Source organism: Leptonychotes weddellii, chromosome 5, assembly GCF_054177405.1.
Source record: "Leptonychotes weddellii isolate Sample4059 chromosome 5, ASM5417740v2, whole genome shotgun sequence".
In the NCBI taxonomy this organism is placed as follows: domain Eukaryota; kingdom Metazoa; phylum Chordata; class Mammalia; order Carnivora; family Phocidae; genus Leptonychotes; species Leptonychotes weddellii.
The window spans coordinates 9,250,000-9,266,752 of NC_138373.1; the positions used below are offsets into that span (position 1 = coordinate 9,250,000).

At 44.6% G+C, this 16,753-nt stretch overlaps 1 protein-coding gene across 1 annotated transcript in view; it reads left to right on the plus strand.

Moving 5' to 3' along the window:
* The first annotated feature begins 3,652 nt into the window (after positions 1-3,652).
* Positions 3,653-16,753, plus strand: part of EIF4H (eukaryotic translation initiation factor 4H) — a 27,024-nt gene continuing 13,923 nt past the window's right edge. The window contains exon 1 of the mRNA XM_006746111.3: positions 3,653-3,810. Within this exon, the coding sequence (XP_006746174.1) occupies positions 3,752-3,810 (59 nt within the window). The 5' untranslated portion in view covers positions 3,653-3,751. The remainder of the gene's footprint in view (positions 3,811-16,753) is intronic.

A 16,753-nucleotide genomic window follows, 5' to 3' on the forward strand; every position in this document is an offset into this window, starting at 1 on the left:
GGAAGGAAGGAAGGAAGGAAGAAAGAAGGGAGGGAAGGAAGGGAGGGAGGAAATGAGGGAGGGGGACGGGGGAGGGAAGGAAGGAAGGAAATGTTTTAAAATTGTGTTGATGGTTACACAACTCCGTAATACTACAAACCACTGAATCATATACTTTAATGGGTGAATTATATAGTATATGAATTACATCTCAATAAAACTGTCAAAAACAATCCTAATAGAGCACATGAGTGGTGCTATTATCGAATCACAGGGTCTTTGGGTCCACGGAGCTCCAGTGGCTGCGGAAGCTCTTTGCAATGCTACCCAAGTTGACGGACGGAAGGAAATGGGATGATGAAGAAAGGCTTTTAATCTAATTTTCATCGGATTCCTGTCTCCATAGAAGCAACCAGTATTTACTGAGCATCCTCTATGAGGCAGGCCCTGCTGCAGGTGCTAAGACTTTATCAGCAAGCAAAACAAACAAACAAACAAAAACTCCCTGCTCTCAGGACAGACAGACCTTAAATATGAAAACGATAGATGGTATCTCAGGTGAGAGAAGAGCTGGCGGGAACTGGGGACTGCTGCTATTTCCAGTAGAGCAGTTAGGGAGGGCTTCTCTGAGCAGAAGCCTAAAGGAAGCGAAGGTGGGCGCCATGTGGGTATTAAGGGGACAGCAGGTGCAAAGGCTGGAGGGTTGGGGCGTTAGGCGCACGGAGCAAAGAAACCAGCATGGCTGGGCTGAGAGCTGTAGGAGAGACAGAGAGCTGGGAGGGGAGCAGACCACAGGAGGGGCTCTGGCTCCTATTCAGGATGGGCGGGTGGGAGCAGAGACGATGGCACAACCTGATCTGTTTTCCAAGAAACGCTAAACCGACTGAGCCACCCAGGCATCCGGAGATTTTTTTTTTTTTTTTTTAAGATTTTATTTATTTATTTGACAGAGAGAGACATAGCGAGAGCAGGAACACAAGCAGGGGGAGCGGGAGAGGGAGAAGCAGGCTTTCCGCCGAGCAGGGAGCCCGATGTGGGACTCGATCCCAGGACCCTGGGATCATGACCTGAGCCGAAGGCAGACGCTTAACGACTGAGCCACCCAGGCGCCCTCCGGAGATCTTTTTAAACAGGTTTTTTTTTTTCAGTAATTTTGCCAAGTCCACAAGTTTCTAGTGTTAGTGGGCTATAGTTTTGGTTACAAAGACAGCATATTCAGTGCTTTGTTTTGTTCTTTAAGTTCATCGTGTATAGATGGAGCACTCCATGAGTCAATTTCCATTTTTCTCATCCTCAGATTCACTTGTTTGGAAAGTCTCTGACCCAGAGTAACATGCTTGTAACGGAAACTTTGCAGTAGCTGAACATAGATGCTTACTGAGATTCACACAGGAGCGGATCTGTACAAATCTGTAGAGTATCAGTATGTCTTTTCACAGAAATTGACTATTTAAATCACTGATCTCAATCTCAATATAAAAATGATTCATACTCGGGTTATTTTAAATAAGGTAACAATATCACATCAACAAAACAATATTTCAGGACTTAAAAATAGCCGAATGCTAAAAACTGAGATCACAATGACTATTATTCCTGTTTTAGAGACAAAGACCTGACAGTTGACATAATTTGCCTGATGTCACACCACTAGTAGTTAGTGGCTTGGCCAAGATTAAACACAAGCAGTTTGAAATGCAATGCACAGGCCTCACCAGTAACACAAAAGGTTCCCAGAGAAAGTGGCATCTGGGTTGGGCCTTCAGGGGCAGCCCCCACCCCCAGGACTCCCGGGAACTGGTAAAGACTGGGATATGCACTCTGTAGAAGGAGTTAGGGAGCAAATTAGGACCAAACTCATGAGGACAACCTCAAGAGAGACTGTGCGTCTAACTTTGCCAGGGAGGCATGTGTCATGTGGATGGAACTTTCTAGGGCTGGCTTCCATCCTCTGGATCCTGGGTGGGAGGCAGGCTGTATGCTGGAGACCCAAAAAGAAGGGAAAGGGTTTCAGCTAGCAGTAGTGTGGCCCGAGACTGGCCCTGGGTGCTGGCTGGATAGAGAAAGGAGGATTAAGCCTGAAGTAAAGGGATGACCCCTGGATGGTCCCAGTACTGGGAGGGCCCCAGCCATCAGCCTTTCTAGAAGTCTTCCCTCTTTTTATTTCATTAATGATAGATTACCCCCCTTCTCCCTCATGTAGGGCCCTGTGGGAGATGACAGAGAACTCCCAATATGGGTTCCTGTCCCCCAGGATTTCACACTGGGAGACTTCATAATAAAAAGATGTAAGGCCACTCGAGAATAAATATTAAGGTCTCAGTAAAACTGCAAGAAAATAAATAAAAATAATAAGGTTTCCATCTAGTCAAGTCAAGCATTTAGGTACGTTTTAAGAGTAATGGAGTTATGGGGCAGAGAGGTGGAGGGAAGGTCCAAGTTCAAACTCTGCAAGGAGAGAAGAAACCAAGTAGCCATAAGGATGCCAGGCACATAGGAGATGAGGGCTCAATACAAATTACTGTGCACCAGGAATCTTCCCAACATTTCCTCATCTAATCTTTACAGCGCTTAGGAAGTGGGTGATATCCTCCCCTTTAACAGATGATAAAATTGAGACACTAAAGAGGCTAAGTAACTTGCTCAAAGTCACACAGCTAGTAAGAGGCAGAGCCCAAGTAACTTGGGGTCTATCGCACAGTAAAGTGGTTTTATCACTTGGAGATAAAAAGAGATGAAAGCAAAAAATGACTTAATAGCTGCTGTCAATCCCAGCACCGGGATAAAGTAGCAAAAAACTGCCTAAATATAAAAGTACTGAGCATACAGTGCAAAAATCCCGAGGTTCTTTTAAATTGTGTCTAGATACAATCTCGATCACAAAGCTGAGAAAGCACCAGTGTAATTAATTCTCATTGCATATCCACGCTGTGCTACAGCTAGATGAAATTCAAGTCAGTGTTGAATTCTTTCCCAGCGCGATGACCTCTGCAAAAGGGAGATGCGCCGACTCTTGCTAGTTCAGCAAACTATGCTCTAATCTCAACACCGCCACCCACCACCAACACCGAAGCCGCGAGTAGACAGGCCCCAGAAGGCGGGATTCCTAGCTGCACCCCCATCGCCTTGCACGCTCGGATCCTCACCCCTTCCGGGCCTTTCATCCCTGTGCATTCTCAGCAAGTGCCCAGCTCGGGGGGGGGAGGTGCGCTCCCTGGAGGAGGTGGCCCTTACTTTGGTGTAGGCGGGCGACCCTTTGCCCAGGAAGAGGGTGTCGGAGTGGGGCCAAGCGAAGCAGGCCTCCGGGGGCCCTGCCAGGTCTGGAGTACAAAATGCTAAGCGACAGCAGGCAGCGCAGCGAGCCGGGCGCAGGGTCCCGGGCCAGCCCCAGGAGGGGCCGTCGGAGCGTGCCGAGGCAGCCACCCGAGCTTCCCGAGGGAGAGCACGGCCCGCGCGCACGGGCGGGGCGGGGCGGGGGCAGCCGGCTGCCGCGGGTGAAGCCCCGGGGCCAGCACACAATGGGCTGGGGCGCGAGGCCAGGCGCCCGGCCAACTCGCCGCCGCACCACGTGGGCCGCAGAGCGCGCCGGGCCAGAAGCGGCCCGTCGGCCCAGGCCGGGCGCGGCGCGGCGTACGTGCGCGCGCGCGCGCGTGCGTGCGTGCGATTTGCGATCAGGCGGCGCGGCGGACAGCCCCGGCGGCGGGGCGGGGGGGAGTTATATTGCGGGGTCCTTCCTCGCTCACCCTGGTTCCTCTCGGAGCGGAGACGGCAAATGGCGGACTTTGATACCTACGACGATCGGGCCTACAGCAGCTTCGGCGGCGGCAGAGGGTGAGGCGGACGTGCGCGGGCCCCGGCCGGGCGCGGGGGGCGGGCGGAGTCAGGGGCCCCGGGGCGGTGGCCTTCCCGCGCTCACCCGGGGTGGCGGGCGGTAGGGGGCCCGACTGGGCCCGCGGAGGCCTGGGAGAGGCGCCTGGAGGGCCGGGGCCTGGAAATGGCGCGCTCCGGGAGGGGGCGGCGGCGGTTAGGCTCCCCGGTGTCTTGCTTGCGGCGCAAATGCGTCCTTGTGTCTCCTGCCGCCCACAGCGTGTCGTCTTTGCCCTGCCTCGGCCGCAGGGCCAGGCCGCAGCGGCACTGAGCGCCCCGGAGGACGAGCTCCCGCTTCCAACCCCATCCCCCAGTACGGCAGGGCCAGCGCGGGGCTCTGCTGCAACGCGGGGTGGGGGCCGCGGCCTGCCCCGCTCGGGTCTCGGTCGGGTTCCCGGCCTCCTGTGGTCCGCCTGACCTGCAGGTTCCCTGGCCTGCTTCGCCGGGAGGCTAGCGGACTGGGTAAGGTCGGGAGGGCGAGAGAGGGGTGAGTCCCTTCCCTTACGTGTGAAGCAGGGATTTGGCGGCTAGAGCTCGGGAATGGTCCGAAAAGGAAATACATAATAGCATTTTTTATTTTGCTGTCTCTTGGGTCAGAGTGCCTTATTGACAGGTGCTGCGTGCTTGCCGGCAGAAAATTTTTTATTTCTCCCTAGTTTCTCCTTCTGACCTGGGGAAGGAATCGCAGTTAGCCTCGTTCTCATTTTGGTCTTATACAGACTATATATAATTGAGACACCTCGTTTAAAAGAGAAATTCTTGACTGGTGAATAAGAAGCTTATAGTGTTTAATTTCAGGAATCCGTACTAGGTTTTTGGTGTTTTTAATACAAGTTCCCTCATACAGAATTTAGAAGATAGGCTATAAACATCTTGCTGTTTGTCAAGGACACACTTGGCCATTGTGTACTTTTAACAGAAAGGATTACTTTCCCAGGATAACACCACAATAGTACCTACTGAGGTGTTCAGTCTCCTGGGTTTCAATCCCAAACGTATCTTTGTTTGGTGAAGAATGATCTTTTAATACCTTGGTTTGGGACTGGCTCAAACAAAGGCTTGTTTGGGTACGGGAATGTACCTAATATTAATGACACTAGAACATGGAAGTTGGGGAAGGTGGAGCCACCTGTTATTTCAAAGAATATTTTATTTGCTAATAAAAAAGAAATAGATGTTGGATGACATGTGAAAGTACTGCCTTTGGGGTAGGTTTCTAGACATCAAATTTGCAGTTCAGTCATCTTGAAATTTAATAACCGGGATTTTTTTTTTCCAGTTTCAAGAAACATTTGGAAGTGCCCAGGAAAACGCTTAAACAGTGGTTTGATTTAAAGCAGATCCAAGGAGTTTTAGTTGGTTTGGGACTACAATAAGTTAGTCATATTATACGGAATCTGGGGTTTGGAGTTTGGTTTGAGTTTTTTTCCTTATTCTGCCTTTTGACAGATTTGCGAAGTGTTCTGGTGACTTGAGGTGTTTGAGTCAGACTTTTAGTGGATGTCACATTTTGACAGCTGGGATGCTTTGAACAATAGCAAGTGGTCAAAATTCTCTCACGATGCTCTTCATTTCAAACATCAAAAGCCAAAAAATGTTAGCCATGTGTGCAGATGTACTCCATCCAACAACTGGTGTGAGAAAATAAGCTAGCCACTCTGCATCTCCTAAGCTTTCTGATAAAAAGTCACTTTACTGTTAAAAATCTTCTACATCTGATCTTGTTGTTTTCCATTTGACTTCAAATCCCTGTAAAACTACATGGGAAATAACTACTCAGATTCCTAAAAGTAGTTCTAAAAACCTATTGGTGAGTTTGTGTGTTCATGTAAACAGTGTCTGGAGTGGGTCCAGAAACTTCACAGAGGACCAGGCATGCAGCGTTTGGTCCGGGCCAAAGCTTTCCTATTCCAGCATCAATGTTAATTTTAATTTCGTTAGATCTGGAGTTATCAGTTACTGGTTTCTCTGAAATTTAGCAAGATGGTAGGCTAGTTGATAACCTTCAGTGATCATTTCTACTGTTACGTGAATTATGTTTTACGTCAACAAATGTCTCAGTGCTGTTTGCTTATGTTCAGATATAATGCTTAGGCATTTTAGAAGATTGTCACTTCCGGAAAGCCAGTCTTGCATTGCTGTGTTTGGTACTTTTGTACCAAGAGATCTTCCCTCTAGTCTAAAACACCTTAGCTAAGTAAGAGATCTCAACTCTAAGCCACTTGGGTCACAGACGAAAGAAATAGGAGGTTTGAAATGCACGGTCATAATCTAAAAACTTGGTTTTAATAATTATACGTTCCCTGTAAGTTTATTTTGTAGTTGTATGTAGTAACCAATGCTGTTGTCAGGAAGCAATGTTAAGCTACTGCTTTACTTTCTCAACATATAGAGGCATGACCCGGCAGCCAAAGAGAGACCTGGGGACTGCGTTGTTGCCCAAAAAACAAGTCCAATCAGAATTCCAAATTATGTAGTTGATTGTACTAGATCTGGAGTGTATTTGTTCTGCAGTTTGCTGAATTTTCTTTCCTGGGTTTTAATTTTTCATTTGCCATTGGCGATTAAGTGGAGAGTAACAGTGATTTTTACATTTCTAACTACAACATGCTTTTGAGTGCTCCACCTAAAACTTTACATCAATTCTGAGAATCAGATTGGAACTTGGAGGTAGCAAGAATTGAGATTGCTGAGAATGGTACCAACTGAAAAGTAGTAAAACTACACATTTAAGTATTCATCAAGTTCCAGTTCGGGGCGGTGGGGCGGGGATTGGAATTCTAACTTTTGAGTCTTTTTTTAAGACTTAAGCTTGGCATCTCTGTCTAAATCTCTAAGCATATTTTAAGACTAATAAGGGGAAAGCAGTGTATAAAAACAGTAGTTATTTGCACTGATCATGGTAGAATTCATAAAAGTATTAAAAAGCTTATTTTAAAATCCTGTTTGCCTACCAAATGACAAGTAGTTTGGGGTTATTGTCATCTTCTTCTCCACTCCCTAATCTCCCAGTGCTTGATTCTAAATCATTATCTTCTATGAAATACATGGTTTTACCAAGAACCTCTGACACAGTTTGGGGAAAAGGCCTAGCTTTGGATTGGAATCAGGCAGACAGGACAGAGGTCAAGTGTCAGCTGAGCTTTGAGCCACGAATTAGCTGTGGGATCTGGAACAAGTTACTTTACCTCTCTGAGCCTCATTTTCCCCACATGTAAGATAAAAACTCCTCTAAGGCTATTGGGAGTATTCAGTGAAATGTCTCAAGCATGCAGCACAGTGTCTGGTACACTTAATAATTTGTAGCTCTTGATTCATAATTTTTTAGTTCTTAAAATATTTCCCTTGCATCAGTAAGAATGGGAAAAGTTCTGTTGAGTTAACGAGTGAGTTTTTACTTTCTTGGCTGTATTTCTAAAGCCAAGTAAGCGAAATCTATTCAGTTTATAGGTATAAAGTATTTGTTCTTGAAGGTTATTGGTTTGTTGCAGAATTTATGCTTGGAATATTCAGTGTAAGTGCTTCTGAGATTTCTAAAAACTTTCTTAATATTTCTATTTGAAATTAACCTTTAGTGTTCTGGGAGGACATCACGCAAATTCAAGTAGTCTTCCCAGAAACTTGGAACATGTAAAACATTGGCGCGGGAGGGGTATCAGTCCTAGTTTAGACTCCCATCATCCAGTTTCCAGCTCCCCCTAGAAATAGAAGAGAGGGTTGGGTAGGAGAGCATGTCATGACTCTGCATTTCATTTGTACAGCTGGTTAGACCTGCATACTCAGGCCACGAAATAAGTGATTGCTCGATTTTGATAGAACCTAACAGCTGTAAGACCTAAGTTGTCTTTTTTAATTGAATGTCCTTGGTTCTTTGAAGTTTTTCCCATGTCATGATTTCTAAAATGTTCTTGATGGGACCCTCTGGATGTGCTCCAGTATGTTGATACTCCATTGAAAACATGGCACCTCCAGTTAAGCCTTGTATTCCAGTATGGGGTACATGGTACCTATAGAGTACAGGGTACATAGTTCAAATGGATTCTTTACCAGTGCTGCATGATCTTGTAACATGATGGATTGGTTATTATTATTATTATTGAGTTATGCAGATCTTCCAAATGTCGGCACATTTCGTTATACAGTATCAAAAATCATGTTTATTAATATCACCATTGATTTTATCAGAAAAATTTCAGGTATTGTGAGGCTGTCAAGCTCATGTTGATGGATACAAATTTTCTAAAATTTTACTTTTTGCTTAAAAGCCCAGTCTGCATTTTATCATTGGTAACAGCTACTGTTAGTTTTCCTTTTTTTTTTTTTTTAAGGATTTTATTTATTCATTTGAGACACAGGCAGGGAGAGAGACAGAGGGAGAGGAAGAAGCAGGCTCCCCGCTGAGCCAGGAGCCAGATGCGGGGCTCGATCCCAGGACCCTGGGATCCGGACCTGAGCAGAAAGCAGATGCTTAACCATCTGAGCCACCTGGGGCGCCCACTGTTTTCCTTGAAGTGACAGGCTCACTTCATTTTCAAGAAAATGTCTGCCAAGGGGGCACATGGGTGGCTCAGTCCGTTGGGCATCTGGTCATGGTCTCAGGGTCCTGGTATCCAGCCCCAGGTCGGCCTCCGAGATCAGTGGGGAGTCTGCTTGTCCCTCTCCCTCTGCTGCTCCCCCTGCTTGTGCTCTCTCTCTTAAATAAATCTTTTTTTTTAAGATTTTATTTATTTACTTAACAGAGAGAGGCAGCGAGAGAGGGAACACAAGCAGGGGGAAGTGGGAGAAGGAGAAGCAGGCTCCCCACTGAGCAGGGAGCCCGAAGCGGTGCTCCATCCCAGGACTCTGGGATCATGACCTGAGCCGAAGACGCTTAACGACTGAGCCACCCAGATGCCCCTCAAATAAATCTTTTAAAGAAAAGGAAATGTCTGCCTAATACTTAAGTCTGAATAACCATAGTTTGTCAGTTCTTCAGGTAAAAATGGTGTTCCATGAAAAGAATAGCTAGTTCAGCTTGTAAGTCACTTGCCCAAGTGTTTTCCTAGAGATAACCATCACATTTCTTTTTTTTTTTTTAAGATTTTATGTATTTGAGAGAGAGAACGAGCGGAGGGGAGGGGCAGACGGAGGGAGGGGGAGAGAGAGAGAAGCAGACTCCCCAATAAGCAGGGAGTCCGACCCCAGGACCCTGAGATCATGACCCGAGCTGAAGGCAGACGCTTAACCGACTGAGTCACCCAGGTGCCCCTAACCATCACATTTCTATAAGCCACAGAAGTGTTTGGCCCTATTTTGAAACCTGGGATATTAAAAAGTGGGTTAAGATTTAATAAAATTAATCATTTTTACTGCTTTATCAACATTGTTTTTTGAAGCTTGTTGGCTTACTTCTCTGTCTTTGCAAATACTGCATGATGAAGCATGAGTAATAGTGCAGTTTGGTGCCCCTGCCTTGATTTATGCTGGGATCAAGTGCAAGATCAGTCAGGTCTCAGGATATAGCTGCTAGTCAGGGATTGAGGGACTGTTCAATGAGGGGTGTGTCTCTGCAAGGCAGAGCTAGAACCAGAGGAGAGTACATGTGAGTGTGCTTTCACAGACTGGAAATACAGAGCAGTTCTCCTTGAGCTGAGCAACTTTCTGTGTACGGAGGAACATCAGTGTGGTCTAGATTAGGCTGGAATTACCAGTTGCTTGTTTCATGTGACATTTAAAAATGAATCTGAACATTTTCATACATAAACAGAGGCAGAGACTAGTATATTGAACCCATGTAGCCATTCCCCGGTTTCATTTTTTTTCAGGGGGTGTGTGTGTGTGTGTGTGTGTGTGTTAAAATAAATCCATAAAATTTACCACTTTGACCATTTCTTTTTTTTTTTTTTTTAAGATTTTTTATTCATTTATTTTAGAGAGAGTGCACTAGAGCAAGCAGGGGGAGGGGAGCCAGACTCCCCACTGGGCACCTGAGCCCAGTGTGAGGCTCAATCTCACAGCCCTGGTATCAGTACTTGAACAGAAATCAATCAAGAGTTGGATGCCCAACCGACTGAGCCACCCAGACGCTCCTGACCATTTTCTTTTTTTTTTTTTTTTTAAAGATTTTATTTATTTATTTGAGAGAGAGAGAATGAGAGACAGAGAGCACGAGAGGGAAGAGGGCAGAGGGAGAAGCAGACCCCCCCGCCGAGCAGGGAGCCCGATGTGGGACTCGATCCCGGGACTCCAGGATCATGACCTGAGCCGAAGGCAGTCGCTCAACCAACTGAGCCACCCAGGCGCCCCCTCCTGACCATTTTCTAAGTGTACAGTTTGGTGACACTCACCATGTTGTGTCCTCACCACCACTGTCTTGTTTCCAGAACTTTTTCGTCATTCTCAAACAAACCCATTAAGCAACTCTTACTCATTTCCATTCATTTAATAACTTTATAAACCTTTTTTGCTGTTCCTCTTCTCATCTGTCTTCCCCATTGTGGGGAAGGGATAGAATATTTTAAAGCCAATTGCAGCCATCCTTTCATTCTTTCTTAAAATACTTTTAAACTTGAGTATGTGTTTCAAACTGATCAGGGGTTTCTTGCTAACCACCAGTTTTTCTATCACCCGGTTCATGTTCAGTTTTGCGCAGTTGCCTCAAGGATTACTTCATAGAGTTGGCCTATTTGAATCTGCAAAAAATTTGATTACAGAACATTTAAAGCACAAAAGTAGAGTCTGGTATAATGACACACCTCACGTGCCCATGACCCACTTTTTCAAGTGACCACTTTTATTTCATCTGTACCTCCTTGCGCCACCTTCCTCCCGTACACTTCTGGATTATTTTAAAGCACATCTTAGATGTCACATTTCATTTCATTTCACTGTAAGTACTTCAGTATGAGTTTCAAAGGTACAGACTCTAAAAAGTGTGACCACAATATTATCACATCTGAAAACCTCCCAATAAATATTTTGATTTCTCTAATTAGCTTGTGCATTTTGATGTACAACTGATTTGTTTGAATCAAAACCAGACTTTGCACATGGCATTTGGTTGACATGCCCACTAAATCTCCTGATAGGTTCCTCCTCTTTCTTGGTTGGTTGTTGTTAAGTAGGTGGGGGGGGGAGTGTAGCTTCTTTCCAGGTACTTTTAAAGCATTTAATTCTTGCAACTACCACGTGTAGGGAAGCTAGAAGTTGAATTTGATATTAGCAAAAATACTTAAATATTAAGTATTCATCTTAATACATATGTGTTTTAGTACAAATAACTTAAATTTTTATGATTTTTCAAATATTTTTAATTTTATTAAAGTGTAATTAACAAACAGTTTATATTCATGGTTTTTCAGATATTAAGTGAAGAGAAGAACTGTTAGCTTTGTATGCCTTTGAATTCTAGATTTTAACTGGTAGTCTATCTGTGGCACTTTGTACTTCTCTAAATAATTGAAACTTGTAGGTTATTTGTAGGTCATATGAAATTGACCATCGCATGAAAATGTGAAGTTTTCTTTAAAATGAATTGGAGCTGGGGCGCCTGGGTGGGTCAGTCGTTAGGCGTCTGTCTTGAGCTCGGGTCATGATCCCAGGGTCCTGGGATCGAGCCCGGCATCGGGCTCCCTGCTCGGCGGGAAGCCTGCTTCTCCATCTCCCACCACCCCCTGCTTGTGTTCCCTCTCTCGCTGTGTCTCTGTCAAATAAATAAATAAAATCTTTTAAAAAATAAAATGAATTGGAGCTGATAGGATGTGGAATGTCAAATCTCAAATAATAAGCATTCTAATTTAGAAAAAAAGAACCCTTGGCTTATAAAGTTGAAAACTAATCCATAGAAATAGTTTACGTCATAGCTTCAAGACAGATGTCTTTCGTGGCAGTATTATCTCAGGACCAATAAACAGCTTGAGGTTTAAGTTTTTATTTCCTCTGAAAAATCTGGAACTTTGGATTGAATAACCTTTTGCACCATGTGAAGTTACTAAATTAATAACCCATTTATTTGCTTTCATTAACGTGTGGGAGTCCAAAATCTTAGTACATTATAAATGCCTTTTTGCCTAGTAAGACAAATTTTTATTTTTTTATTTTTTAGATTTTATTTATTTATTTGACAGAGAGAGGCAGTGAGAGAGGGAACACAAGCAGTGGGAGTGGGAGAGGGAGAAGCAGGCTTCCCGCGGAGCAGGGAGCCCGATGCGGGGCTCGATCCCAGGACCCTGGGACGATGACCTGAGCCGAAGGCAGACGCTTAACGACTGAGCCACCCAGGCGCCCCTAGTAAGACAAATTTTTAAAAGACCATGTAAAGCAGAAGTCCCCCTTGTGTTTGCTGTTCTCCTATAACAAGGCTTTCAAAATGCCTGTCCTGTCCTGTTGGTAGATAATGAAGTCAGTTTATTAGGGGTCCTGACAGACTTTCTTAAAGATGAAATAGAATAGAGAATCGTGTGTGTTAGGAGTTTATAGCCTTACTGTTGGGCAAGCTTTTTGTTATTTGTATAGTTATTATGCAGTCAGATATATATATGTGTACGTGTTTTTAGTCATGTTGGTCACAGCCAAAAATGTTTTCATCTGCCTTCCACTCAGGTCATGATCTCAGGGTCGTGGGATCGAGCCCCATGTAGGGCTCCCTGCTCTGCAGAGTCTGCTTCTCACTCTCCTCTGTGCTTTCTTTCTCTCTTTCAAATAAATGGATAAAATCTAGGAAGGAAGGAAAGAAACAAGGAAGACACTTAAGTACCTAATTGAAGAGGTCATCTAAATATATGTAACTTTCATATTTTCTTTTTCCAAATATAATATCCGTATTAGTGGAAGAAGTTATTTGTGATCCTAAGAGTAGTTGCTAGGTCTGTGTCTTCATTCCTTCCCACCCCTGCTAATGTAATAGTTCTGAAGATAAGACCAGGTTCCTGCCTGAGAACTACTTTGCATTTCCCTGCAAGGCTTTTTTTTTTTAATTCTACAGATGAGATTGGTTTCTGAAGATACCATTCACAGCAGAAAAGAGCTCCTTGAAATAGGGTTCATTGAAGAATTCACTATTGATCCTGTCCCCACCCCCAGGGTTGATCAGAAACATTCAGAGGCTTTCTTGCCTATCCTATAGTAATGCCGGGTATCAAGATAAAGGGGTTTAATTCTGAATGCTGATTGGAGGCCTTGGAGAATGCGTACATTTAGCAGAGGGAGACCTACATGGAAATAAAATGCTTTTAATCCATGCTGCACCGGGCTAGTGTTTAAAAAAAAACCTAAGATACAACTAAAATGTCACGTGGCCTTGGATGGGGACCTGGAAAAGCAAAAGAACATAAGGTAAAAAGGAGATCTGAATAAACAACTTTAGTTAGTAAAGTATTGATCTGGGTTCAGTGATTTTAATCAGTGTATTTTACTAATGTAAGATGTTAGTAATAGGTAAGATAAATCAGTGTATGTGAAATGAGGGCTTGGCTTTCAGAGAGTTCAACCTTTTTTGGTTATTTTCTAGAAACCAAATAGGTTTCTCATTACGACTATTAACTTTTTTTTTCTCTTTTTATGCATGTTTAGTGGACTTTGTTGCTTACTTGCAGTCTTTTTGTGATTTTTCTTTTTTTTTTTTTTTAAGCCCAACTAGGGGCTGGAACTCAAGACTCTGGGATCGAGACCTGAGCTGAAATCGAGTCGGATGCTTAGGCAACTGAGCCACACAGGCTTATGACTTTTATATAAGATCCAGCATGTTGAACAACATAATCTACCCTAGTAAGCGTTTCTGGATGGCACATGAAAGACCAGAGTTGTTGATCAGCCCTAACACTGCTATGTCCCTAACCTAGAAGTAATAGAACACCTGATGTTGCAAATACCAGAGAGAGGTTAATGCTCTGTACAGGGTATCTTGGCATTGGTCTTGAATTTTCATGAGTGGCAGGAACAGGGCTTAAATTCTGTGTAGCTTCTGATGGCACCTAGAGATCTCCCAGAAAATAGCTTAGCATGAGTCCTCCCTTTTTCCTTATCTTTTATACTTGGGAAGTAAGTCTGGGGCACTTACTGGATCTAATCCCAGCCCTAATACCCTCTACTCTTAACTTGTTTCTTACAGTCCCCCTCCCTCCAGGCTCCTTTCCTCCTACTGGTCCCAGTTACTGTCTGGTTAAGAGCTCAGGGTTTCCCTGTGTGCTGTGGAAACGTGGAGCTGCGGTTCCTGTCGCTCCACCCTGCAGAGACTGCTCTCGTAGCCGTCTTCCGAATTGTCTGCAGTCCTTGGCTTGGGATGTGGTCTCTCCTTTCCAGATGCCTGGACCCCCTCAGTTGAATTATCGGCTCCTTAAGGGCAGGGACTGAGTCTGAGGTGTGAGCCCTCTATACTGTGCTCTGTACTTCATAGACCTTGCATATATTTAGTCGATTCGAGTGAAGAAAAGTGATTTGTCTCTAAAGGATTTTGGTCATCCTTGGAGTTGAAAGATTTCCTGAGTTACTGAGAATGTAATGTATTACTTTAAAACTTGCATATGTTGTTTTGAAAATCAGTGGACTGTCCCTAAGGGATAGTCCAAAGCAGCAATCAGTGAGCAGGGAGGATCATTGCGGGGGGGGCGGGGGGGGACTGCTGTGGCCTGCTGCCTTGTTCATCTCTTCCTGCCGGAGCAGCATAACCTTGAGCATGTTTAGACTTCCCTGTAACGTTTTAGAATTCTTATTAAACTTTTATAAAGCAATCAGGATTTATGAGGTGTTTTTATGGTCAGTTTAAACTTTATAAAGATTTGAAGTATTTGTGCAGTTACAGACAAGAAAACTGAGGCACAGAGATAATTTGGAAGAGGTCCTACACCAAGCTAAGGCGTCAAATGAGTCTTCTCTCCGTTATTTTTAACCTTTTCTAGAAAGTGTTTTTGTGTAACACAGCTTGTTCAAGAAGAGGATAGTCCCCTGTAAACTGTAGCGTCAGAGGTATCCAAGGACTTTTAGCTCAGGATTTCCTGGCATTGGGGGTTTTTTTATTCGGTGGGCTGCTAACAGGATGGATCATTTTATGACATGCACGTGTGCTTGGAGCCAGTAAATTGGAATCTACCTAGAGGGCCCCCGTCCCGCTGCACTGGCCGCCCTGGCGTGTCTTCAGTGAAAAGCTGAAACACACTTACGTCCCATAGAACTGACAACGTCAGAGCAGGTAGTATTTAGGGTGACTGCAGTGATTCTTGGACAAAGTCTGGAATAGTAAGCCACTGGCAGTTTTGTGAGGCTCAGGTGAAGTGAGCAGGTTAATGGGCTGGGTTAGCTGTTCCCACATCTCTGGCTTTTAATATACTGCTTGCCTGGGACACCTCAGGGGCTCAGCAAGGAACCTGCTTCTCCCTCTGCTTGTGCGCGCGCGCGCTCTTGCTCTCGCTCGCTGACAAATAAAATCTTTAAAAAAATAAAATCCTGCTTGCCTGAAAAGGGATTCTTCCATCTTCCCAAAGCCAGGGCTGGCTTCTTATCCTGCTGCGTTCTTCTCAGTGTCCCTGTCATCTGATTAGCACAGCCACCCCGGGCAGCCGTCGTTATCTAGGCTCACCTGGCTCCTGGAACTCAGCCCAGACCCTGCCTTCTTGGGCCTGCATCCAGCATCCTACGGAAGAGCTTGTGTAAATGTTTCATGCGCCCTTTGAGCAAGCCTTCTTACCTCCATTTTCCTGATTCCTCAAACGTACACCTGCTGAATTTATCAGTTTTCCATCCTCACCTTCACCTTAAATTTTTTAAAAAAATCATTGTAGCTTTTTGCCGTGTGTGTGTGTGTGTGTACATACATACACAAACATGCATGCATGAGTGCTTATAGAGTTATTTGTGTTTATATGTACTGCTAACTTGTGAGCTGCTTGAGGACGGGACTGTTTTCTGCCAGATGTTTAGTAAATGAATAAATGAATTTAAGGTTATTAAAATTGTAATTCATCCTGTGTTTTGACAGTTTTCCAAATGTTTATACTTATGCCATATCTTACATATTCAGTGTTCAGTCTCAAAGAGTATCTTACTGAAAATATTTTAGGGTTTAGGGGCGCCTGGGTGGCTCAGTCGGTTAAGCAGCTGGCTCTTGATTTCAGCTCAGATCATGATCTCAGGGTCATGGGATCGAGCCCCACTTTGGGCTCCTCGCTCAGTGTGGGGAGTCTGCTTGAGATTCCCTGCCCTTCCCTCTGCTCTTGGGTGCACGCACACACACATACTCTCTCTCTAGTAAATAAATCTTTTTAAAAAAGAAAATATAGGAGCACCTGGGTGGCTCAGCAGGGAGCCTGCTTCTGCCCCCCCTCAAATAAATAAAATCTTTAAAAAATATATTTTAGGGTTTAAGGTTATTGAGATAAGAACAGTGGTGTTCCAAAGAGTATTGAAGTGCAAAAATAAGTCTATTTACTAAACTTTGTGGGGCAGGGGGTGGAGAGTGGGAGCAAGTGGAATGCAATTCTGGAAAACAAAACAGGAGTTCTTTTTTTTTTTCTTTTAAGATTATTTATTTGACAGAGAGAGAGACACACACACACACACACACACACAGCGAGAGAGGGAACACAAGCAGGGGGAGGGCAGAGGGAGAAGCAGGCTTCCCGCTGAGCAGGGAGCGTGACGCGGGCTCAGTCCCAGGACCCTGGGATCATGACCTGAGCCGAAGGCAGACGCTTAACGACTGAGCCACCCAGGTACCCCCAAAATAGGATTTCTTATCTGGAAGAATTTTTTTTTTTAATTTTATTATGTTATGTTAATCACCATACGTCATTAGTTTTTGATGTAGTGTTCCATGATTCATTGTTTGCGTATAACACCAAGTGCTCCAGGGGCGCCTGGGTGGCTCAGTTGGTTAAGTGTTTGCCTTCAGCTCAGGTCATGATCTCAGGGTCCTGGGATCAAGCCCCGCATCGGG